Source organism: Tamandua tetradactyla, chromosome 3, assembly GCF_023851605.1.
Source record: "Tamandua tetradactyla isolate mTamTet1 chromosome 3, mTamTet1.pri, whole genome shotgun sequence".
Taxonomy (NCBI): domain Eukaryota; kingdom Metazoa; phylum Chordata; class Mammalia; order Pilosa; family Myrmecophagidae; genus Tamandua; species Tamandua tetradactyla.
This window is the reverse complement of record NC_135329.1, coordinates 121,797,231-121,823,021: the sequence shown is the minus strand read 5'-3', so window position 1 is coordinate 121,823,021 and position 25,791 is coordinate 121,797,231. Positions and strand designations below refer to the sequence as shown.

Below are 25,791 nucleotides of genomic sequence, written 5' to 3'. Positions count from 1 at the left end.
ATAAGCACTTTCTATTTTCTCTAGTATAAGTACAAAGAAGTATTTGAAAGGACAAAGTCAGATTTCAAGTACGTCGCCGACTGTCCAATCAATAGGCATTTCAAATATGCAACTCAATTGATGAATGAGGTATGTATGACCTGATCCAATTAAGCCTATTTGGTTCCCTTAAGAAATCTATAGAAGTATTTGATTAAAAACATATATTAAATGATGGAAAAGCCATTCTAAGCATTGATTCAAAATAAAGATTTGGAAAGACTCTGTAATGTCACCATCCAATGGGTTCTTACAAAACCATGACTAAGAACAAGTGAAGGGACTTTGAACAAGAGAAGGGACCTTCCAGAGTGCTAAGAGAGCCCGCAGCCATAGCCCTCTATTTGTACTGACATAGGGAAGCATGGTCCGGTCAGGGATGAGACTAAGGAAGTAAAGGAAGGGTCTTGTTGACTATCAGCTGAACTCCTTTAAACATACTACTGTGTAGAGCTGGGAGATCCATAAGTTCAAGGATAATTAAGTATCCATTTGCCACCAAAATTTTTCCTTTGTATTCTACCCAGTCTTTTCTGGAATAATCTTTACAATAATTTAAGTCAAATTTAGCTCAAGATCACTGATATAAATTTATTTATGTTTGTATAGTTTTGTATTTAATTTCACATTTTCCAAGGGTTTATATAAAGTCAAAAACAGTGTTAGAATACCAGTAAAATGTACCAAAAAAATGAAAACGTACCCAGTGGTATAATTATTGCAATGTATGACATTTTTCTTGTTCTTCTTGTTTTTAAATTTGATTTAATTCGTTTTCGTTAGATTTCCAGGCTGAACAAATCTGAAGAATCACCTCTTAGGAGGGTAGTCTTAATATGTTTTGTTTCTATTTTTCTAGTTCTCAAAGGATTTTCAGGTGCCTTTCTAAATCAAACTGCCCACAATTGTTTTAGCATCAGTTATACTTTTTGATTCTCACAGCTTAGACGGTAAAACTGTGGCGCATCAGTACCTTATTTTAAATACAATGTAAGATATCGTGAAATCTAAGCACTGCTAGTGGCATCATGTGTAAAGACGGAGAATGTTTAGGCCACAACACATGCCGACTTTCAGCATCGTGGAGACATGGATCCCAAGCCCCCACCTTCTTCAAGTGATCATTATTCGCTTGGCTCTTTTTGCCTCCCTGTTTTTATCACCTGAGTGCTTCTGGGGCCCACCTTTAGAAATGACACATTTCTGGCTCCCTGTAGTGTTTAACTTGGGACATTTCTGTGTACCCTTGAAATTGTACTCTTGCTATAATTTGATGTGTTTGAGCAGAAAAAATACAGAGCTGATTATGAGCAGCGGAAAGATAAATACCAGCTGGTGGTCGATGAGCCTAGACATCTGCTGGCTAAGACCACAGGTGACCAGATCAGTCAGGTACTGTGAGGGGCTGGCCGACCGCCCAGGCAGACTGTCCTCCAGTTTTCTCATGAGATGTCGTCCGTCTGCTGCAAGGATGTCATAGGTTCTGCCTATGATATTGGACCGTTCCGTGTCAAAGTATCTGTCTAGCCACCCAAAAAGCCCACGAGCTATTTGAGTGTGCCAGTCCCTGCTCTGTGTCCTCACTGGTGCTGTGGTGAAGATGAGAAGAAACATTGGGTCCTCTCACCCTTTACTCTTTTGGAGGCCTATATGTCAACTGCTTTCCCCATGCCAAATTATATTTGGGTTGCAAAGGCAAAAACAAAACAAACAAAATGATGGAAGGAAAGAAGACGGAACTCCTTCCTGTATTTTACTATTCCAATGATTTCTTTACTATAAAACAGTTTTGAAAGTAACATAAGTAAGACTTAACTCTATCTCCCGTTTACATGGACTTTGTATGTCAACCACAAGTATTGCAGTATTCTGGTTGGCATTATAATGTATTTGGTGTCTTCACCCATACATCTGTGAGTACATAAAGTATGTATTCCTACATCTCTTCACTCAGAGGTGACTGGGATATACAGCCATGTTCTTTCCTATCTTCATAAGTCTCTTTTGTGCTTCACTGCTCTTTGCATGAACAGAAAAAATATAAATCTAGTGCCAAGATGCTTCTTCAACAAGGATGTAATGAAATTCTGCGTCCAGATATGTTGACTGCCCTCTACAATACACACATGTGGAGCCAGGTAACGTCTGATGTGATGTAAAGAAGGAAGGTTAGAAGCCTTTGGATACATTCACATCTATGCTTTCATTGATTTCCTTTCCCTACCCCATGCTGGTTTCAGATGATAAAGCTGCATAAATATACATTCCTTGTAAATGAACTCTGGATGGGGCCAGTGTGATGATGCTGCAACCATAATCTTTACACAGGCAGCTGACTACCATTCAACCCTTTGGAACTCTGATTAGGATTAGCTGATACTCTTTCAAACTCTATTTTCCAAATTAGTGTAACAGTAATTTATATGTTTTTTTTCAGTATTTTCCCATAAAAAAGATTCCTTACACACTGAAGACATTACATAGATTCAGTGAATTTAAAATGCCTGAATATTGAATGTTTTCATCTCATTTTTCCATTGTTCAAGTATCACAGCAACTGCATCATTTGGGGGGGATGAGGATTACAGGGAAGTTCTTTGAATTTTGTACATATTCATGGATACTCTTGAATTTGCTCAGTTTTCTTAGAACCTCCCAGCATTCTATTCTCAAGCACACTTGTTAACAACATCACTGATAATACTGCCTTCCTACAAGGCCAGTTGAAACACACACCAACACCTTTCCATCACAGAGTGAAATGTAAATTTGTAGCACTGAACAGTGAGGATTGGTTAACTACCAGATACTGTATTAATAAAATATCATTGTTCCCATGCAAAAAAAAAGTTAATAAGTTATTAGCAACTTGTATTATCACTTTAATTTCCATAAAATCAGCATGTGAAATGAGGTAAATAAGGTCTCCCTGCGAACATTCTGCTTGCCTGAACTTATGCTTTAGTCCTGATGTGATCATCAAATTATTGTGCATGAAATTTTGTTGCATTCTTTTTATCTGTATGTCTTGACAAAGCTTCTGTGCATGAAAAAAAAATTGTAAACTAGGAATTACAAATATGAAAGCATTTTAAAAAATGATTACCTCAAATATTATATACTCATTTTTTATTTTATGTCCCTGTTTCATGTTTAATATGGAGAAATAGCTATTAAGGGATCACACATATTTGATGCTGTGTAATGTAAGTGAAACAGTATTTGTCAGTCCAGAGAACAGAGACCTAGCCTGGTTCTGAGACTTAATTGTATATATGCCCTTAGCTCAGTCTCTCAACCTCTCTAGGCCAGTTTGCATATGTTTAAAACATTAGAAATTGTCATTGTTTTCTTTGATTGTTTGCTTACCGCATTATAATGTTGCTACCAAATACAGATTTATATTAAACATTTCCAGTTTGGATTTAAAGAAAAAGCTACCATGACACCATCTCCTACATCTTGATTTATATAATAATTTATTATTGGCTGTGTGACTCTCTCAAGAGGAAAGTTAGATTCCTTAAAGCCCTATTTTCTCTTCTTAGAGTTAACTCTTCTTTTCCACAATTTAGATCAAATACAGAAAGAAATATGAAAAAACCAAGGACAAATTTACCTCAATTGTGGACACGCCAGAACATCTGCGTACTACAAAAGTTAATAAACAAATCAGTGATGTAAGTATGAGACACAATGAATGGATTCCCAAATTCAAGGGGCATTTTAGATCATCACAGTATCTGGGAGACTTTACTGCCTTTTAGTGGGGGATCCAGGGAGTCTAAATGTCCTGCTATGTATAGGACTCTTCTTTCACAACAGAGAATTGTTCTAACTGAATTGGCCAGACCCCCCTCCCCCAGCCGAAAAACAGTGTGGCCTCAGCAGAGAGCCTGAAATCTCCTGTTGAGTTTATAGAATCATCTTTCCCTTATATTCACTCAAGAACAAAATAAAATTCACTTTGCATTTACAGTTTTACATTGTTAATTGAGAGGAATAACGTTTTCTGCTTTCTAATCTCCTACAGATACTTTATAAGTTGGAATACAACAAGGCCAAACCCAGAGGTTACACCACAATTCATGATACACCCATGTTGCTGCATGTCCGTAAGGTTAAAGATGAAGTCAGTGATGTAAGTCTCATGGCTTTTCAGTCCCTTTTATCTTGACCTCTTTCTACTGTGATATAGCAAACCCTGGTGCAGTTATCTATTATTGTTTAATAGCCACTCTAAAACATACGGGCTTAAAACAATTGTCTTATTTTACCCATGGTTCTGTAAGCTGACTAGGCAGAACTGGGTGGTTCTTCTACTTCTCATGCTTTGGCAGGCATCTGAAGTTCAGGTGGGCCCGGACAGCCACGATGACTCACTTTATGTGGCTGTAGCTCAAGCTTGGCTGTTGCATGGATGGGTTCTCTACGTGGCCTGGACATCTCACAGCATAGTGGCTGTACTCCAAGAGGCAGGAAATGGAAGTTTCCAGCCTTCTAAAGGCTACTCCTAGAAGTCACACCTTGTCACTTTTGCCATATTCTACTGGTTAGAGTGCCCTACACAGATTTAAGGAGTGAAGAGATAAATGCCATCTGTTAATGCGTGGCAGGGTCACATTGCAGGAGAGCATGTGGAATGGGAGATGTTGTTGAAGCCATTGTGGAAAATACTGTGTTGTGCCATAAAACCTATTACCATTCTGTAAGCTTGATCTTGACTAAGAGGAACAAACTAGCTGCTATAATCTAATACTCTGAGTTATATCAATTAATTTTCAGATACATATCTTGATTCTGTGGTTTAAAATTATCCTCATTTTGGGTGAAATAATGGATTTATTTAAAGAACTCCATGGCTACTTGCTCTTCTGGCACCAGAAAGAATAATAAAGCCTACTGTGGAATCTTGAATATGGCTGGAGCTCAGGAATTCTTTGGTAGATAAATATGTTCATACTACTTACTCTGAGTTGCCATAAAAAATGTTAAGTACATTCAGTGTACCATTTAAGAAGGCAGAAACCTATAAAACATTTTGGGAATGCGAAACATTAAAAGTTTTTACTCTTTAAACATGAACATTAGTGCTTATGAACATCTACCAAGTAGGTCCCTTATGTGGAACAGCTCATTCCGTATCACTGCAGAAAGATGAAGCATTTCTCTTCTATTTCCTCAAATTTTCCTGATAAGAATAACCTAAGAAATGTTTGAAAAATATGGATTTCCAAGCCTTTTTCTTAAAGATAGTGATATACTAGTTGTGGTAAAGCCCAGAAAACTGTGATTCTTATGATCCAACAAGTTTAATAAACACTACTCTGCTTCCCTTAGAATAATTTTACTTCAGCCTTAACCGTGTTACAACATGGGATCATTCCACAACAATCAGTGAGAAGGCCCAGACTTTGCCCAGGGCTCTAAAACTTAAGAACAAAAATGGATGAGGCTATTTTGAAATCCCAGGCCCAGGATGGGGAAATTACCTATCCCATTGGGCTCACAGAGGCTAATCCTTCCCTATCCCCACACCCCGCTTCTCATCTGAACCCCCCACAGCAAAACTTGGGAGATATGATTCCAGCAATGACAACAGTGATGACTGAATCCATCAATTTATTCATCAAATATTTATTGTTTTTATGTGTCTGACACTAGAAATGAAGTGATGAATGATATATAATCTTTGCCCTCAGGGATTCAGCCCTGTGGCAGACAGATAGACAAACTCAAGATTTTCTGATTGCAGGAAGGGAAAGCATGCATAGCTATCCCTTTGCCCTTTCAGCACAAGTTGAAGGGACATAAGTCCTATGGTGCCACAGGTGAACCTATCAGTGTGCCCTGGGGAGCTAGTTTTAAAGGTCAAGGTAGGAAGGCACACAGCTGTATAGCTACATAGCTATATTCTTTCTTCACAACAGATTTTTTTTCCCCTGTCCTAAGAAGCATTGTGCACTATAGTCATTTCTTGCTTTATTAACAACCCTTTGTAGGCTACTCTAAAAAAATTGACCTTATCATTGTGTTTCTTTCCACAGCTGAAATACAAAGAAGTTTACCAAAGAAATAAGTCCAACTGTACCATTGAGCAAGATGCTGTTCATATTAAGGCAGCCAAAGATGCCTACAAAGTCAATACCAATGTGAGTTCTAGGAACTTCTCCATGCTTCAGGGGGCATTTATCAGTTTCTATGGACAGGTAGCTGCTTTTCACATCTGTTCAGATGATTGAGCGACAGTGAGTCCAGATCAAAGTTAGGCACCAGAATAACGACATAGCTTTTGCATTGGGACTGTGTAATTGTGAAAACCTTATCTCTGATGCTCCTTTTATCTATCAGATGGACAGATGAGTAAAAAAAATAGATAAGAAATAAACAAATAATAGGGGAACAAAGGTTAAAATAAATTAAGCAGATTGAAAAAAATAAATAAGAACAATATAAGGGCAATGTAGAGCATGATTTGAGGCAGAATCAAGGCTGGAAGGAGGGGGACTGTTCTGAGAATATTTCAATAAACCAATGTAAAGATAATGGAGATCTAAATTGGGGCTGGTGGAAATGGAGGAAAAGAATGGATGTGAGAGTCAACCTTTCTAGCAAGGTCAAAACTCAATTGCCTTAGTCAAAATTCAAAAGATATATTTGGTATATTTATTACATATCATTACATATTCATCCATAGTGCATAGGTTGCCATCTACTTTTCAACAGTAAATCTTAGGTTTAGATTTAGGGACTTTGCTTTCATTGACATGAAAGTCGGCATTTGCACATTGTGTTTGTTTGATATACAATAATTTATAGTCATTGCTTTTGTATGGTGTAGTAAGGTATCTAATTGTTTCCTAAATTATCAGAGCGATAGGAAAATCAAAAAGAAAAATGTTAAGCTTGAATAAACAAATGTGTTATATGATTGTGCCCGGAAAAAAAAAAAAGAATTAGGCACCAGAAGCATGAGTGATGACACTGAACTCTAATCACTAGACTGCAGTTCTCACAGAGGAGCCTGGGGAGGAGCGAGAGTAGCCTAACCCTATGCCACACAGTGGCTGTGTCTCTGGATCAAGGCAGGGAGAAGGAAAATATTTGCTTCTGAAATGAGGGTTATGTTTCAGAAAGTGCCTAGCATCTTTTATTTCCTTCCTCCATGCTCTCTTCCTTCCCTAAACTCTAGAGCCTACTTCTTCTGAAAGGAAAAATAACTTGACCCCTTAAAGCTGCCAGGACTCGGCATAGACCTTCCCCCTGCTTGTATACTCCCTGCACTGATTCATTTCTTTGTGGTAGGGCATTTAAAGCCTCAACCACAGAAACATTTTTATGTATTTAGAGAAACGCTGACTTTTTAAAAATATGTAAATGGCTAGTATAATGAAACCATTATAAGCCAACTAGTTGCCTACTAATGCCAGAGAGAGACTGTATTTATTAGACCAGCAACTGAAATGCCTTTAGAAGCTGGCGGGTAGTATACAGGTGGCCTGAGGAATGACTGAAGGATGGGTAGAGAGATAGATGTGGAATAAAGCACATTCAGTAAGATGTATATTGTAGAATCCAGGTTGCAGTTGTAGGAGTATTTTCTGTAATATAGTTGCAATTCTTTCATATGTTTGAAATTTTTCGTAACAAAATAGAAAAACCTCATCAAATTGTATAAAGTTTGTGCATTCTACTGTGATAAATTATACCTCAGTAAAAAAGAGAGAAAGAGTTTAAGAGCAGGGAAGGAAACATGCCTGATAGTGTAGGTCCTTCACAAGGACACTCAAATTAAATTACATACACTGTGATGGCTAAACACAACTCTTCTGTGTTGGCCCAGGCCAAGTCGGTTCTCCTGCCTGGAGGAAAGTCTAGCAGTACACAATCACCTCTGCAGCCAGACTGCCTGGGTTTGGATCTCAGCTCCGCTATTTACTAGCTGTCTCATCTTGGGCAGCTTACTTAATCCTTCTAGGCAGTTCCTCAGCTCTCTGTTTCATGGGTTGTTGTAAAGATTAAATGTGTTAAGACTTACAAAGCATTTAGGAAAGTGTCTGGTATAAAATAAACACTCATAAGTTTTTGATAATTGAAATAATTAAGCCTTAATTAGAAATTATAAGAACTTAGTGGATATGATTATCTAGACTGGCAGAGTTAGAGAGATTGTGAAATCATTTCACTTGGAGGCCTTTAAAACTTTTAACCTCTGTCTGTTGGGTCCCACCAGATGACTGCTTGAGTGGCCAACTAACCACATAAATTGTAGAGAAATTTAAATTGGGCTCTTTCTGCATTAAGAACCATGATTTGCAGTGTATTAAATACAAGATGAGTCCCTCTATGCTGTGTGTATGTATTCATGAATTCAGCCTATTGAATGAACTGATATATTTTCATCTTGTTAAAAAACAGCTGGACTATAAGAAGCAGTATGAAGCAAACAAAGCCCACTGGAGGTGGATTCCTGACCGGCCAGACTTCATCCAGGCAGCCAAGTCATCCCTGCAGCAAAGCGATGTAAGATAGGAGATACGAAGATAATCATAACTGTATAACACACCTGAGAAATTTAAAAAATTAATGATTCATGATAGCCACAGTAGTTGACACTAACCCTACCTCACATGCAATCCACGGACAAGAGGTTTGTGAGGAGTGGAAGACAAGCTCAGGAAATAGGACTGGACAGAGCCTGTTCTCCCACTGCTGCTGCTAGATCCAAAAGGCTCAGAGTCCTGACTGAGGCTGGGGAGAACCCAGGGGAGAGCAGCTGGGAGGGCTTGGTTGTAGCAGTCAGGCTGGAAAAGAACACCCCAATATGCAGTGAGGGGCCAGGAATCACCTCTCTTCATTTTGGTTTCAAGACCTCATACTACACTTAAGGGGTAGACTCATGGGTTTAATCAAATGCCCACTCTCTTTCTGTGTCTATGACTCTTCCTCCGACTTTCTTGTTACAGTTTGAATATAAGCTGGACCGAGAGTTCCTCAAGGGTTGCAAACTTTCCGTCACTGATGATAAAAATACGGTGCTGGCACTCAGGAATTCTTTGATAGAAAGTGATGTAAGTATCCAAGCCCTTCTATGACACCTAACTTTGCTCAGAGTCATCTTCTACACCGCAATCCCCAGGGTCACCCAGGAAAGGACAGAGGAGGGCTGCTTCTGCGGGGGCTCAGGTGCAGGTGCTGAATTGCAGAGCAGGACAGCAGCAGTGAAAAAGCCTGCAGATCCAAGTGGCCCTTCTTGATTTATGCTGTATGACAAGATAATTCACACAGCAAGAATTAGGAAATCTGGGAGTTTCCAGGTAAGATGGTTGAGTAGAGAGCTCATTCAGATAATCCTCCAGGGCAGTGACTAAACAGCCAGGCTTTGTTTGAAACAACTGTTCAGGGGCTCCGGAGACTGTAAGAACACTACACCATCCAGGGAAGAGCAGAAAGAAGAGACTGATAACCTGTGGTGAAGAGCTGTGAAAAAATTTCTACTCATGGAGGCTGGTGCCCATCCATAACCGGAAATAGGCGTCCTCTTCCCCAAGAATTGAGACAGAGGCGAGGGGGCCACAGCCAAGCACTGATCTCAGTTTTTGATTAGCAAATTCAGATTGCTGAATCCTGGCTCCATGTTAGGTTTTCAACCTAGCCTGGACAAAAGTGGCTGGCAGACTCTGCTTCAACCCTGCCCCCAAAAGAGGCAGAATTGCTGGAGAATTAAAGGTCTACCACCTTAGAACTGTGGGGAACAATTAGCTGAAGACTGGGAAAGCACAGATCCAGTGAACTGTTGAAGAGAAGTTTGGTGTCCCTCTGGGTCTCCTCCTCAGGCACTTTGGAATCAATCTACACCCCTTTCCTAGACTGCTGTTCCTGTTTTGGCTGGAAAATCCCAGGAGACCTACTCCGGGAAAATACTAATCAGAATTTCAAATGCCAAAGATAAAGAGAGAATTCTGAAGGTAGCAGGAGAAAAGCAATTTGTCATATACAAAGAAAATACAATAAGGCTAAGTGCTGATTTCCTCTCAAAAACCATGGAGGCAAGAAGGTAGTGGTATGATGTATTTAAAGTCCTGAAAGAGAAACACTTCCAGCCAAGATTCTTTATCCAGTAAAACTGTCCTTAAAAAATGATGGAAAGTTCAAAATATTCACAGATAAGCAGAAACTGAGAGTTCATGAACAAGAGACCTGTTCTACATGAAATACTAAAGGGAGTTATACAGGAAAACACAGGAGAGAGAAGATTGGAGGAGAGTGTAGAAATGAAGGTTATCAGCAAGGGTAACCAAAAGGATAAAAAGAGACAAAAATAAGATATATATATATGAACCAAAAGATAAAATGGCTGAAGTAAAAACTGCCTATACAGTAATATCATTGAATTGTTAATGGATTAAATTTCCCATCAAAAGACAGCTCAACAGAATGGATTTTTCACAAAAAGGTATGATTCATCTATATACTGTCTATAAGAGACTCACCTTAAACCCAAGGACACAAATAAGTTGAAAGTGAAAGGTTGGAAGCAGATATTCCACACAAGCAGTAACCAAAAAAGAAATAGGGTAGCTATACTAATATCAGACAAAATAGGTTTTAAATGCAAAAATGTTATGAGACAAAGGACACTATATATTAATAAAAGGGATAATTCACGAAGAAGAAATAACAATCATAAATATTTATGCACCTGACCAAGTGCCCCAAAATACATGGGGCGGGGCGGGCCGCGGTGGCTCAGCGGGCAAAGTGCTTGCCTGCTATGCCGGAGGACCTCGGTTCGATTCCCGGCCCCAGCCCATGTAACAAAAACGGAGAAACAGAATACAATAAAACAAGAAAATGTTTAAAAAATGTTTCCCTTTCTTCCTTCCTTCCTTCCTTCTATCCTTCCTTCCTTCTCTCTGTCTTTAAAAAAAAAAAAAAAAAAAAAAAAAAAAAAAAATACATGGGGCGAACACTGGCAAAACTGAATGGAAAAATAGAAATCTCTACAGTAATAGTTGGAGACTTCAATACACCACTATCATCATTAGTTAGAATATCTGAACAGAAGATAAATAAGGAAACAGAAAACTTGAATAATATGATAAGTGAACTAGACCTAACAGACATATACAGAACATTACAACACACAAAAAAAGCAGGATATAAATTCTTCTCAGGTGTTCATGGATCATTCTCCAGGATATGGACCACAAATTAGTCTCAATAAATTTTTAAAAATTGAAATTATACAAAGCACTCTCTCTGACCATAATAGAATGATGCTGAAAATCAATATGAGGCAGAGAACAAGAAAATTCACAAATATTTGGAGGCTAAACAACACACTCCTAAACAATCAGTGGGTCTAAGAAGAATTTGTAAGATCAGTAAATATTTGGAAATGAATGAAAACAAGTACACAACTTATTAAAACATATTGGATGAAGTGAAGGCAGTGCTGAGAGGGAATTTTAGTCTTAAACACCTATGTTAAAAAAGAAGGAAGAACTAAAATTAAATACCTAACTGCACACCAAGAGGAACTACAAAAATAAAACAGCAAACTAATCCCAGAGCAAGCAGAAGGAAGAAAATTACAAAGAATAGAGCAGAAATAAATGAAATTGAGTATTTAAAAAACAATAGAGTGAATCAACAAAACCAAAAGTTGGTTCTTTAAGAAAATCAATACATTAACAAATCCTTGGCTAGACTGACAGAGAAAAGATGCAAGTAAATAAAATTAGAAATGGGCGGGGGGGTGGGCATTGCTACTGATCCCACAGAAATAAAAAGGATCATTTGAGGATATTATGAACTACTATATGCCAACAAATTAAACAACTTAGATGGAATGTACAATTTCTTAGAAATACACGAACAACCTACACTGACTTGAGAAGAAATAGAAGACTACAGTAAATCAACTACAAGTAAAGAGATTGAATCAGTCATCAAAAACCTATCAAGAAAAAAAGTCCAGGACCAGACTACTTCACAGGTGAATTCTACCAAGCATTCAAAGGAAAATTAATGCAAATCTTGCTCAAACTCTTCCAAAAAGCTAAAGAGGAAGGAACACTACTTAACTCATTTTATGAAGCCAACATCACCCTATTACCAAACCTAGATAACAACACTATAAGAAAAAAAATTACAGAATCATCTCTCTAAAGGTACAGAACTCCTCAACAAAATACTTGCAAATTGAATCCAACAGCACATTAACAAATCAACGAAGAAAAGCCATAGTCATCTGGAATGACACAGAAAAGATATTTGACCAAATCCAGCATCTTTTCTTGATAAAAATGCTTTAAAAAATAGGAGTAGAAAGAAACTTCCTCAGCATGATAAAAACAAAACAAAACAAACAAAAAAATCCACAGCAAACATCATACTCAGTGGTGAAAGACTAAAAACTTTCCCTTTAGGACCTGGAACAAGATAAGGATTTTTCACTGTCATCCCTGTTATTTAACATTGTACTGGAAGTTCCAGCTGGAGGAGTTAGTCAAGAAAAGGAAATAAAAAGTATCCAAATTGGAAAGGAAGAAGTAAAACTTTCACTATTTGCAAATGACATGATCCCATATATGTAGAAAGTTCCTAAAAATCTAAAACAAAGCTTCTGGAGCTAATTAATGAGTTCAGCAAAGTGGCAGGATACCAGATCAACACTCAAAAGTCAGTAGTTTTTCTATGCACTAGGAATGAGCAATCTAAAGAGGAATTCAGGGAAAAAATTCTATTTACAATAGCACCTAAAAGAATCGAATATCTAGGGGTGAATTTAACCAAGGATGTAAAGGACCTATATACAGAAAACTATAAAACATTACTAAAAGAAATCGAAGGACACCTAAATTAATGGAAGGACATTCTGTGTTCATGGATTGGAAAATTAAATATCATTAAAACATAAATTCTACCCAAAATACTTACAGATTCAACACAATCTCAATCAAAATTCCAACAGCCTACTTTGAAGGATTAGAAAAGCCAATTATCAAGTTTATTTCAGAAGGGTAAGGGGTCCTTAATAGCCAAAAACATCTTGAGAAAGAAGAATGAAGTTGGAGGACTCATACTTCCTGACTTCCTGACTTCAAAGCATATTACCAAACTACAGTGGTCAAAACAGCATGGTACTGGCAAAAAGATGGACATGATAAATGGAACCAAATTGAGAGTTCAGAAATAGACCCTCACATCTATGGCCAACTGATCTTTGACAAGGCTGCCAAGTGCACTCAACAGGGACAGAACAGTCTCTTCAATAAATGGTGTTGGGAGGACTGGATATCCAAAGAATGAAAGAGGACCCCTATCTCACACCTTATGAAAAAGTTAACTCAAAATTGATCAAAGACCTAAAGAAAAGAGCCAGGACTATAAAAATCCTAGAAGAAACTGTAAGTAAGCATCTTTAAGTTCTTGTGGTAGGCTGTGGTTTCTCAGATTTTATACTCAAAGCACAAGCAACAGAAGAAAAAATAGATAAATGTGACCTACTTGAAACTGAAAAGTTTTTCCTTTAAAGGACTTTGTAAAAAAGGTGAAATGTCAGTCTACTCAATGGGAGTGTATATTTGGAAATATCCAATAAGGGTTTAATACCCAGAATATATAAAGAAATCCTACAACTCAACAATAAAGACAGACACAATTTTAAAATGGGCAAATGACTCCAGTAGACATTCTCCAAAGACCATATACAAATGGCTAAAAAGCACATGAAAAGATGCTCAATATCACTAGGTATGAGGAAAATGCAAATCTAAACCACAATGATATATCACACCTACCAGAATGGCTACTGTTAGAAAGTCAAAACTGTAAGTATTGGAGAGGATTTGGGGAACTAGGAACACTCATTCACTGATGGTGGGAATGTAAAATGGTGCAGCTGCTGTGAAAGACAGTTAGCTAAGTATAGGGTTGCTATATGATCCAGCAGTCCTGCTGGATATACCCAGGGGAATTGAAAGCAGGGATGGAAACAGACATTTGCCCAAAGATGGAAGCAACCCAAGCATCCCTCAACCAATAAATGTATAAACAAAACATGTTATATACATACGATGGAATATTACTCAGCTGTAAGAAAGAATGAAGTCCTGATGCACATGACAATGTGGCTAAACACTGAGGACACTGTGTTAAGTGAAATAAGCCAGTCACAAAAGGACAAATATGGTATAATCTCACTAATATGATCTAATTATAATGAGTAAATGCAAAGAATTAAAATTTAGAATATAGGTTTACCAGGAGATAGAATGAGTGTGGAGAATGGGAAGCTGATGCTTAATTTGTGTAGAATTTTGAATTAGGTTGACTGCAAAAATTTGAAGATGGGTAGAGATGATGATAGCACATTATTGTGAGTGTGATTAACAGTGCTGAATTATGTGTGTGAACGTGGTTGAAAGGGGAAGTTGATGGTCATACATGTCACTAGAAGGAAGGTAAGGATAAAACATGAGACAGTGTAACAGTGAACCTCATTGTGGATGATGACTGTGGCTAAGAGAACAAATATAAGAATGTTCTTCTGTGAACTAGTACTAATGTATGTCACTATTACAGGTGTTAACAGTGGGGTGGTATTTGGGAAAAAATATACCTGATGCAAATTATGGACTATAGTTAACAGTAATCTTTTAATATTCTTTCCTTGCTTGTAACAAAGGTATCACACTAATGCTAAGTGTCAGTAATAAGGGAGTAAAAAGGGTATGGGGTCTTTCTTTTTGGAGTAATGAAAATGTTCTAAAATTGATTGTGATGATGAATACACAACTCTGTAAATATACTGCAAGCCATGGATTGTACACTTTGGATAGATTGTATGGTATTTGACTCTATCTCAATAAAATTGCTTTAAGAAGAGAATTAGGAATCTGAAGGTCTGGATGGATTCTATATGAAAACTTACCATTCATTTTCTGTGGGATCATACACCTCCTATGCAGTGGTTTCCTCATCTGTAAGGGACTAAGGCCTCCCAGGATTTGGGATGTGTCAAATGTCATGTTTGAAAATCCTTTGACCCAAAGGGCATATATATATATATAAGAACCTTCATAAGATCTATTTTGATTGCTCTTCAAGCCTGTATTTGCAATAGATAAGTAAAAATCCCTTTTGGATATTTCCTGAGGTTCCCAAACATCAAATCTTTTACCGAATCTTAATGTTTCTAGAGTGTCAAACATGTTGTCCGTCTAGCTAGATCTAGTGATTTGGAGGCTTCAGAAACATGCAGGATACTTAGAGAAGCTAAGCTATTTTTTTTTTTTTTACCACTGTAGCTGAAATACAAAGAGAAACATGTGAAAGAAAGAGGATCCTGCCATGCTGTGCCAGACACACCTCAGATCCTTCTGGCAAAGAATGTTAGCCATCTGGTGTCCGAGGTAACCCTCCAAGCAGCCTTATGCTCTGCTCCCTTCTTGGGCTGGAGCCCCAGGCAAGCACATTAACGAGCTCTCTGTGAATTCCCTCAGAACAAGTATAAGGACTATGTCAAGAAGCATTTGGCCCAGGGCTCGTACACAACGTTGCCAGAGACCCGGGACACTGTTCACGTCAAGGAAGTGACCAAGAATGTCAGTGATGTAAGTGACCAGCCAAAGGACTCTCTGCAGCAACAATGCCACTTTATTTTAGAATCCCATGCAAGACTAAGACTGCAAGCAGATATTTGGCTTACAAATGCTTTCCTTTATGTAGCTTCACTCTTTTTATTTCAGGTGTATGGGCCAGGAATCGAATATGTAGTTCACTCTTGCCAACAATATTTTCACGTGAACCTTCAACTCTGGTTAAAAAAAAGAAAAGAACTAAATTATTTTTTTTCCTCAATTCTTTTTGACATTCCAATTTAAAATATGGGAGCAATAGTAGAATTTAGAGAGATCTGTTGAGTTGTGGATATATAGAAATTATGGAAAATGTGGATTTGCCACAGGATATTTTATATCTAAGGATATAAATATTATTGGCCTAATGTTTCTAAGGGGAAGAAGCAGTGCTAATTAGGTGTGACCTCTTCTACCACTAAGCTGCTAAACAATTTTAGAGAAGTAAAATCACCTCTTTTGTACTTCAGTAAACTTTTCCCTCTGTGTCCTTACTAATAATGCTGGAGTAGCCATGGTATATTTTATGAGTCCTTTATGGTTCTTTAAAAAAAAAAAGGTAGAAATGGTGAATGAAGAATTTAATTTTACTTGTACTCAGCAAAGATTGCTGGATAGTCCTAGAATCGGGTTCCACTACAAAGAAGGCCGAGAAAAACTAATCAGAACAAGGGTCAGTGATCCCAGACTAATGCCATAATGGGGTCCAAGGATTTCCCTGGAGATCTTCACACAGTTCTTCAAATAAATCACATTTATTCCAAACTTGCTCTGCTTACGCAATTCTTGTTCTCTTTAGACAAATTACAAAAAGAAGTTCGTTAAGGAGAAAGGAAAATCCAACTACTCCATCATGCTGGAGCCACCAGAGGTGAAACATGCTATGGAAGTGGCCAAGAAGCAGAGTAATGTAAGTTTCCCCTCTCCACACTCTCAGAGGCTAAACTAGTATGTGCTAGGGATTGCTCCTGGAAGTGTTACCCTCAAACTTCCTCTGGCAGTTTAAAAAATACAGTAGTGGCTGACAATTTGCAGCTACACAAGGTGGACCATCTGACCAAATTCCCTTAAGAGTAAAGGAGCTAGAAATCTCTGAGGGGGAAATGAAGTAGAGGCAGTGACTGGCTAAGCAAAGGACTAATTCCCAGAAGTGGTCAGGCCCCAAGGAGAAATATTTCTCTGAGAACAGCAATAAATAGCACCTGAGGGCCAAACAACCCCCCACCTGAGTGAGTCATCTACACTCAAGCATCACAGAAGAAAGGAACAGGGGATGGTTGTAAAATAGTTCATGAAAATTACAAAAGGAACAAAAATCTATAAAAGCAGTTGGCCCCACAGTGTCGGGGCCTCTCACAGCTCTTTTTGAGAGAGTGCCCACATGGTCCTTCTCTGCATGTGTACTCAGTAAATTTCTGCCTGCTTACTCACAACAAAACAAAACAGTGGTGGGAATTGGTTGGTTTTAAGCAAAAGAGTTCCTTCACTTAAGAGAGATAGTGTATCTCTCAAATAAGTGAACATCTTCTTCCCCCATTAAAGGTAGCTTACAAAAAAGATGCCAAAGAGAACCTGCATTATACCACCGTGGCAGATCGGCCAGACATCAAGAAGGCCACGCAAGCTGCTAAGCAGGCCAGTGAGGTAAGTGTAGTTAAAATGTCCCTGGTCCCTAAGGATTCCCCTGTCAACAAGTAACACAAGGCTCCCAACACCTAGAAAGTATTGCTTATTTTTTGTTTTCTTTGTTCAGGTGGAGTACAGAGCTAAGCACCGAAAGGAAGGCAGCCATGGGCTGAGCATGCTTGGTCGCCCAGACATTGAAATGGCCAAGAAAGCAGCCAAGCTGAGCAGCCAGGTAATGCAAATGGGCAAGTGGCAGCTCTAATGTGTGGAGACAGAAGCAACTTTACAGGAAGAAGTATTCCCAGAATGGAAGTACAATATAAGTGGCCAAAGACAGATACTGGGTGTTTGATAGCACTGCAAAGCTTTGAAAAGTTATATCATGAAAAGTGTTTTCCTCTAAGCTACCTAAGCCTTTCTGATTCTCCACCTTTCCACTTATGGGCTAGTGACTAGGTATCTGTATGCTTAACAATCTTCGTGTGACAGTAACATTAGCTTTCAAGGTCTCATTGGAACCTCTCCTCAGGCAATGAGAATTATGTCCCAAGAATCTGATTCATACCTGAGCCGCCCATGGCTTGTAACATGCAAGGGTATTGAAATTCTAACTTCTTGAACGCAGATGCAGTCACATTTATTCTCTCATTCAATATATATATATTGAGTGTCTGACCAGGAAGTATGGGTAAGCAGATATCTTCAGACTACATGTCTATGGATAAATAATTACAATATGGTGAGCAGAAGTACTGAGAGGGAATGCTTCATTCTTGAAGATTTCTTATTATTGGGAAGATGGACTTGGAAATGTTTTTCCAAACCTGTTGTCTATTTTCCCTTGTTAGGGTAATTATCTAGAGTATCCTTGTTATCACGGGTTTTCATCTTTAGCTCACAGATCCCATGATCTACCTCCAAATCTCTCAGAGGGACACATTTTGGTCCCCTAGGGCTCAAGCTCAAGAATATCTTATTTCACCTCCAATTTAGAGATTTTTCTTTTCCTTCATTGTTTGTTCTCTTGAGTATTTTTTAAAGGGTACATTTGTTGTTATATGTACTGACTTTCAGTAATACCAAAGATGGGATTCTAGTCTTTTTCTTTTTTAAAAAATATTTATATTGAGATATTTTCATGCACCATACAGTCCATCCAAAGTATACACTCAGTGGCTCAGAATAGTGTCACATTATTGTATAGTCATTGCCATGATCATTTTTAGAACATTTGTATCACTCTAGAAAAAGAAAAAAGAAAAAACCCATATATCCCATACCCCTTACCTTGCCTCTCATTAACCATTAGTATTTCAATCTACCCAATTTATTTACCCATTATCCCCCTCCCTATTATTTGTTTATTTTTATCCTTATTTTTTTTTTACTCATCTGTCCATACACTGGATAAAGGGAGCATTAGCCACAAAGTGTTCACAATCACACAGTCACATTGTAAGTGCTAAATAGGTATACGGGATTCTAATCTTTTGGAAGACAAAGTAGTAATGTCAAGTGATAGAATCCCAGGACAATTTTGGAATTCTGAAGAGACAAAAGGTTCATATGACTGAATATAAGTAAATATGATTTTTTAAAAAGTTCTGCACTTTAAAATGAAGCATTTTTCACTGAGCATAAGATATGAAATCACCAATAAAAAATAGTAGAATGTCTATGAGTAATGAAATATAACAAGACTCCATTCATATATAAACTTGTACTGTTTTTAATTTTTCAAGGTCATACCACTATCAAATTAAAAAACGAAAAAAATGACTTGTTCAACAATTTGAAAAAGCTTTACTATTTTTGAAAACCCAGAGGTTCAAATTTCTAATCATAAATGAATCCCATGGTGTAGAGAATGGGATCTGGGTACATTTGTTGAGCTCACTTTTCTACATTCACTCCCTGTGAAGGGCTTGCATCAGGATGCACAGTTTAAACAACTTCATAGTGCAGCTCCAGGCCCAAGGGGGCTTCAGCTGTTGAATGGGGTCTTGCATTCTGACTTTACTATCTTGCTGCGTACTCTAGGTGGAATACCTCAAAGGCCAAAGGAGAGGGCACGGCGCTGCATCTTATGACACCCCTGTAATGAGGCATCTTAAGAGAATTGATGCACTCATCAGTAATGTAAGACTGACACCAGCAAGCAGATATTTCTGTCTCTCTCTTTTCTTTTCTACTTTCTTGGCCTTGGTCAGGGACTGACCAAGCTGCACTCTTCTCTGCTGATTTTGTGTTGGAACGTGTAGAATGCTGTGGAAATTTGTGAAAGGATATAATTTTGCACATATCCCTCTTTTTCCTGCATGAAAGTTTTCCTCTAGAACATGCCACTTGGAATAAGAAAATGAACAAGCCCTCGGATTGCTTTCACTGCTCAAATTAAAAGATGAAATGAAAACAAATTGAGAACCTCATCTCCAATAGCACAAAGAAAACTTTGCTTCTCCTGAAGTTACTTACCCATTATTGATGTTTATTATATTTGATACTTAATACAGTTTCACAGATCAGGCATACTATGAATCAACAGAAGAAACTGTTTAAAATGCTTTCCCTCACACCTTTTTTGGCCATTTATTTTATAGTCTTGAAAAAAAGAAATGTTCTAATTCTTAAGCCTGTTCTTCAGTTGTTAGAATCACCATCACACAGCTCATTTCCCTGAAAAGGGACTGAACAACTGGATGTTAGACCTTTAAATGCAATTAAATTTTGAAAGAATAATTAATTCAAAACCACCTTCCTATTCTACATCCATATTAGGTCCAGTATCTGGTGCTGCTACTTTCTATACATGGATTGTACTTAGTTGCCTCCTTAGGCAACAAACCAGTGGAATTGCTGTTCTTCAAATAAATCTTTCTTAAGAAAAGAGTTATTTTCTAGAAAAAGAGGACTGTTACCATACTTCCAAAAGAAGTGAACTTTTATTTTCATCCGAGATGAGTCTTTGTGTCTCTTCTTCAGATTCTGAGTATCTGGTTTACTTTGCTTTTCTGTTTCATACCTCTTGGAATCTTCCCTATACTTAGAGGTTTTACAGCCCTTAGGCTTTACTCCCCTTTCCAGATACCAGATCATCATCTTTGACTGTCCCTAGCATACCTTCCGTGTCTTTCTTTTGAAATTTGAGAGTGAATTTCCTTTTAAAGAAGAGGCATTTTAGCATTTCTTAAATTTTGTTTTTTTCCCTGTGTTTCTCCTTCCTTCTTTGTGGATCTATCTCAATGTGTCTGCATCATGCTGTTTTGTTCTGCATGCTTATTTTTTTCTATGCATTTTCACTGTGGATTTATCCAAAGTTAATATGTCTCAGTATTGTAAACGCATTTTTCTCTGATGTGGCAGGTTTGTTTTTATCATTTGAATGGTCTCGTTTTATTTCTGTTCTGACAGATTTGTAAAGTTGCAGGGAAGTTAAATAGTGATGAAGCATGTGGGGTACCAATTTTAAATGTCTGCAAAGTAAGAAATCTAGATGATTAGATTCTGGTATGCTAACTTTGGATGAGTCAGTCTTTCATCTTACCAATAACAGAAACTCTATGTTTCTGGGAGTTAAATGTTGCTCTTTTAATTGGCTAACATCTAGAAATAGCTCATTTTTCAGTCATTCTAGATTGAATAATTAGTGGAGTTCTACTTCTTGAGTAATCCTAAAACAATATTGACAAAAATATCAGTCTGTTTTTTAACAAAGAGATGTTTCTGCATTTTTAATTATTCTATTGAATCTTCCTATAAATAAATCATCAACTTTAGATGTCATTTAGACATAAATGATGATCTGTCTCTTCCTTTTATTCATTCATTGATTCATCCAATCAAAATATACTTACTGAGCAATTATTAGTACCAGGCTTATTTTTAAAATAAAATTATTGAGTCCTTTGCATATCCTTACTTTCATATACCCTAAAAGTATATTTAATCTTATTTTTCTCATTGTTCTAAGGTATCTCACTTATTTCTTATTCTGACATCATACTTGAGGTCATTAGCCCCCAAACTTTGTTCTTTTTTAGTCAGAAATTATATCATTATGGTCAAGTGTTAAAAAATTAAAGTGATATAGCAAAAGTGTTATTTTAAAATAACAATAAATTCTAATTCTAACATGTCTTGATCATTTATTTATAACCCCTCTTTAAATTCCTTGCAGTAGACCTAGAATGTTTTTTGTTTTGCTAGTTAGAGGTGTTAAGACAGGTAACCTTTCATATCTCTGGTTAATATAAAAATGAGCAAGGCAAATACTATATCTCTTGATCTTATTCTTGATTGCCTTTTGTCACAACATAACAATTGTGTCCCCTTTACCTCAAATGTCCCAGTTTGGAGAATAAATTATTTGGTCACCTTAACACATATTCTTTGGCATTTATACTTCTGCCATTCCTCAGTCCCCAAACTGATTGATGTTCAGGAATAATTTTGATATTTGCTTTTGCTCCTAGGTTAAATACCAAGAAAATTTCAAAAAAGAAAAGGGCAAGACACCAAAATTCAACCCAAAAGACAGCCAACTCTACAAAGTCATGAAAGACGCCAATGATCTCGCCAGTGAGGTATGGTTTTCCGTCGCCAGCCCCAGCATTGTCTCAGAATGGAATGTATTACTATGATTTCCATTGGTGCTTTTTTTCTATTTCCTACTTATGTGATTTCATTCTTTTTCCTTTTTTTCTTAATATGCAGGTTAAATATAAGGCTGACCTAAAGAAACTTCACAAACCTGTGACTGACATGAAGGAATCTCTGATAATGAATCATGTCCTGAGTACAAGCCAACTTGCCAGTTCGGTAATTTAAATCATTTGCTCCGGAAGCAGGCTCTTTCACTCATTTACAGCTAAATTCCTTCTCTGAACTCATATCTTCTCTGCTACTGACGCACTAGATTCATTAGAAAGTTCTTCTCTTGTTTTGTTCTATTCTTCCAAATTGTACCATTAATCTATCAATTTTCTACTGACTATAACACCTCTGAGAATGTAAAACGGTTGCATTTTTTGAATATTTAAACTTTTTTCCCCCAATTGACCAATACCTTTCCTTCTTTTAAGGAAATAAAATTAATGTTCAGAATTGTTTCTTTCACTTTTAAAACGTACTTTGTATATTCAAGTTATAACATGCGTTTACATCTAATATTAACTGATATTACTGAAGTATTTTCATCTTTTAAAGTTTTTTTCTTACCCCCCCCCCCCCATTAAGTGTTTGCTAATTTTAATGTGGTTTTGACAATGCTACTGTGTAAATGTCTAACAGGGGAGGATAGGAATGCTGAGCAGCATTTAAATCAATGTATCTTTTTTTGCCACCTTCCCCTCAGTACCAGTACAAGAAGAAGTATGAGAAGAGTAAAGGCCATTACCACACGATACCTGATAATCTGGAGCAGCTTCATCTAAAAGAGGCTACAGAATTACAGAGTATAGTAAGTTGATAGAGACAGACTTTTTCCCCAATGCATATTCATTTACATTGTCAAAATGTCATAGATATTCCAGGATAGTAGTTATATTGTTTGAGAAAATGTCCAAAGAGAGGGGCTTTGAATTTAATAATATTTTGAACCAAATTTATGTTAAAAATTATAAGAGCATCTTCATGTACTGAAGACATAGTATAAATGCAATTAGTATGTGTTACTCAGATTACTGACGGGCTGGAAACATTAAGATTATGTTACAATTTGGGGGGAGGTGAGCCCCTGACAGTAACCCTGCTGCACCACCCAGGTTTATATCCCTCAGTCCCATGTTAGGAAACACTACAATGGACAATAGGGAGCCTTAGGAGGATTTCAATCAGAGGTGATGTGATCAGATCTTCCATTGAAATTGGGTATTTAAGAAATTGCTAAATTTCTAAATAACTGGAGAGTCTTTGAAAAAAAGAACCCACAGGAAGAGCTTGTGCTCTCCTAGATTACAGAATTCAACATTATATAGGTCCCCTTTTGGGTATTAACCAAGAGATTAATTATAATTGTCCCCATGTCATCTGCAAAGCAGCAAGTGTGTTGCTTCTCTAATCTCTTGTTACAGCTAAGAGAACTGAGATTGAGCATTGCCATTATGTTTCTGTTTGAATTTCAGAAAGCGCCTTTTTCTCTCTTTCAATTTTCTGTAGAACATGAATGTTTATATGGTGTTCCCCATTCCTAACTATATGTTATGAAGGCAAGGAGATGGCATTAGTGAAATAGCCATGGCAGTCTTTAAGAATGTGGGGCTTATTAGTAAGTCAGTCAATATGTAAACTAGCTTTTATCTTACATCAATTTATATTGGCTGCTTTAACTGTGACCAGAGTTATTTAGGAAATAGAGTTGTATGTGCTATATATTAAATAAAGACCCTAGGTTTCTGATAAAAGTTCTTATGACAGAGAAACCAGAGACTTTTATTAGAAATACCGTCTAATGCTGTTGTTAAAATGTTCCTATCTATACATATCAAACCTTATTGAGGGGAAATTTTTTCCATATGTTTCCTTGCATCAACATTTCTCTCACTGATTCTTTTCTTTTGCAGTGATTTGTTTCTTTTTATTTGAACACAAATCCTAATTATGCCTTGCAGACAGTAATGTTTTCTCCCTAGGCAACAGCAAAATGGTACTGCATCTGAAACACAACAGGAAACTATTCTGAGTGGCAATGAGATGCTACCTAATTAGACATAATCTATCAATCAAAAAGCACTGCCCTAAATAGGTCTCTGTCTAGGAATTGACTAGAGGAGAGATTTCTAATAAAGCTTTTCATCCCTAGGTGAAATACAAAGAAAAGTATGAGAAGGAACGAGGAAAGCCCATGTTGGACTTTGAAACTCCGACATATATCACTGCCAAAGAATCTCAGCAAATGCAGAGTGGGGTAAGTCCTACAAAAACACTACACAACACACATGCCAGCAGTGTGATGAAGACAAGCACTGTCCAGAAACACAGCCAGCCTCCTGTTATCCAAAATTAGTAGATGGTTGACGTTTTTAACAAGTAATCATAAAATCACTTCAATTTCAGAAATCCAATGGTTCAGTTGTCAAAAGTGTTCTAAACAGTAGACAGTTACCATATATATTTTATTTGAACTATCATTTTCACAGAGTCAGAACAAAGCAAACTATTCCTAGAATCAAAACAAATACTATTGAATATAATTTGAATTTTTCTTTGGTGAATAAAGAAGTACCTTGACAAAGACACACCACTGGCTTTGCAATGTCCTACTCTTAGTAGGACTTGCCCCAAGCCAAACAAAATGGCTTTAGTTGGCAAGATGTTTATCAAGACCCCAGAAAATAAAAAATAATGGTGTCATATTTCCCATTTTAAAATTTTAAGCAGAGGCATTTTAAAAAAACAAAATTCAATCCCGGGTTTTGGCAACAACAACAAAAATTCAGTGAACTCTTATTTGGAAGTCAAGAAAATCTGCTTTCACCGGGCACAAGTACTATTTTGAATTTCTTGTTGCCTCTCCTCCATGTGTTTGTATCTCCAACTATAAAGATAAATAGTTCTTAATAAATGTAGGTGTTTGTAGAGCTTTCTTGTATATCGAATGCCAGATAAACAAAAGTTCAAAATAGTTTCAAACCATTGGTGAATCTGGATAAAATATCTACAGGAGTTCCTTGTACTATCCTTGCAATGTTCCTCTAAAAATTTTATCAAAATAAAGTTACAAAAGAGGAGTTCCAACATCTGCTCCAAACATCTCTGACAGAGCCTAATGCAGGGTTTATGTTATGGCCTTTATCTCAACTATGGCAAAGCCACAGTATATCTCTATGCCTCACTGTCCACCATGTCTATTCAGTGAATTAAAAAAAAAAAAAAAAGGTCATGAAAAGGGCCAAATTTGCGTTTGGTGCTGTGAGGCTCCCCTTTCTCTACTTCCTTTACCCTGTCATTGAGGCAATTACTTCTAATTATGAAATAAAAGTTTTATTTCCTTAAGATAAGTGGAGGACAGTTTCAGGAGAAAAGACAGTGGAGTCAGAGTTTCAGTGGCCTGTCCATTATTCCACTCTTGCTAAGGGCCAGCCCAAGTCACACCATTAGACAAATGAATGAGGCATCCATCAAAGTTTTTCAACCTCTGCATTTCCTTGGAGCCCTTTGCTTTTAGACAAAGTATTTCCATAACAATCAGACATGTTTCAAATGTGTGAGTATTAGCAGAACTATGATCAAGAAGTTATAAATAAATTTTGTAAATGTTTTTCTTCCTAGGATTGAAAAATGAATTGTAATAAAGAACCTTTCTAACCTGTCTTTCGTTCCTACTCATATTAGAAAGAATATAGGAAAGAGTATGAAGAGTCCATTAAAGGCAGAAACCTAACTGGACTGGAGGTCACACCAGCTTTACTACATGTCAAATATGCAACCAGAATAGCAAGCGAGGTAGTGCCTACTTCATCTTTTCTTTCCCTCTTGATAC

General features: G+C 37.2%; 1 protein-coding gene across 21 annotated transcripts in view; it reads left to right on the top strand.

Annotated features, from left to right (window-relative positions):
* NEB (nebulin) overlaps positions 1-25,791 on the top strand; it is a 232,784-nt gene that overhangs the window by 176,932 nt on the left and 30,061 nt on the right. For 18 of the 21 annotated variants that reach the window (XM_077153803.1, XM_077153822.1, XM_077153820.1 and 15 more), the window contains 17 exons: positions 25-129; positions 2,073-2,177; positions 3,615-3,719; positions 4,073-4,180; positions 6,087-6,191; positions 8,458-8,562; positions 9,006-9,110; positions 15,357-15,461; positions 15,552-15,662; positions 16,486-16,596; positions 17,229-17,330; positions 17,440-17,544; positions 21,785-21,895; positions 22,026-22,130; positions 22,666-22,770; positions 24,112-24,216; positions 25,644-25,754. In XM_077153803.1, the coding sequence (XP_077009918.1) occupies positions 25-129; positions 2,073-2,177; positions 3,615-3,719; positions 4,073-4,180; positions 6,087-6,191; positions 8,458-8,562; positions 9,006-9,110; positions 15,357-15,461; positions 15,552-15,662; positions 16,486-16,596; positions 17,229-17,330; positions 17,440-17,544; positions 21,785-21,895; positions 22,026-22,130; positions 22,666-22,770; positions 24,112-24,216; positions 25,644-25,754 (1,809 nt within the window). Of the gene's footprint in view, positions 1-24; positions 130-1,326; positions 1,432-2,072; positions 2,178-3,614; positions 3,720-4,072; positions 4,181-6,086; positions 6,192-8,457; positions 8,563-9,005; positions 9,111-15,356; positions 15,462-15,551; positions 15,663-16,485; positions 16,597-17,228; positions 17,331-17,439; positions 17,545-21,784; positions 21,896-22,025; positions 22,131-22,665; positions 22,771-24,111; positions 24,217-25,643; positions 25,755-25,791 lie in introns of all 21 variants that reach the window. The other 3 variants (XM_077153812.1, XM_077153802.1, XM_077153823.1) reach the window with 2 other exon arrangements.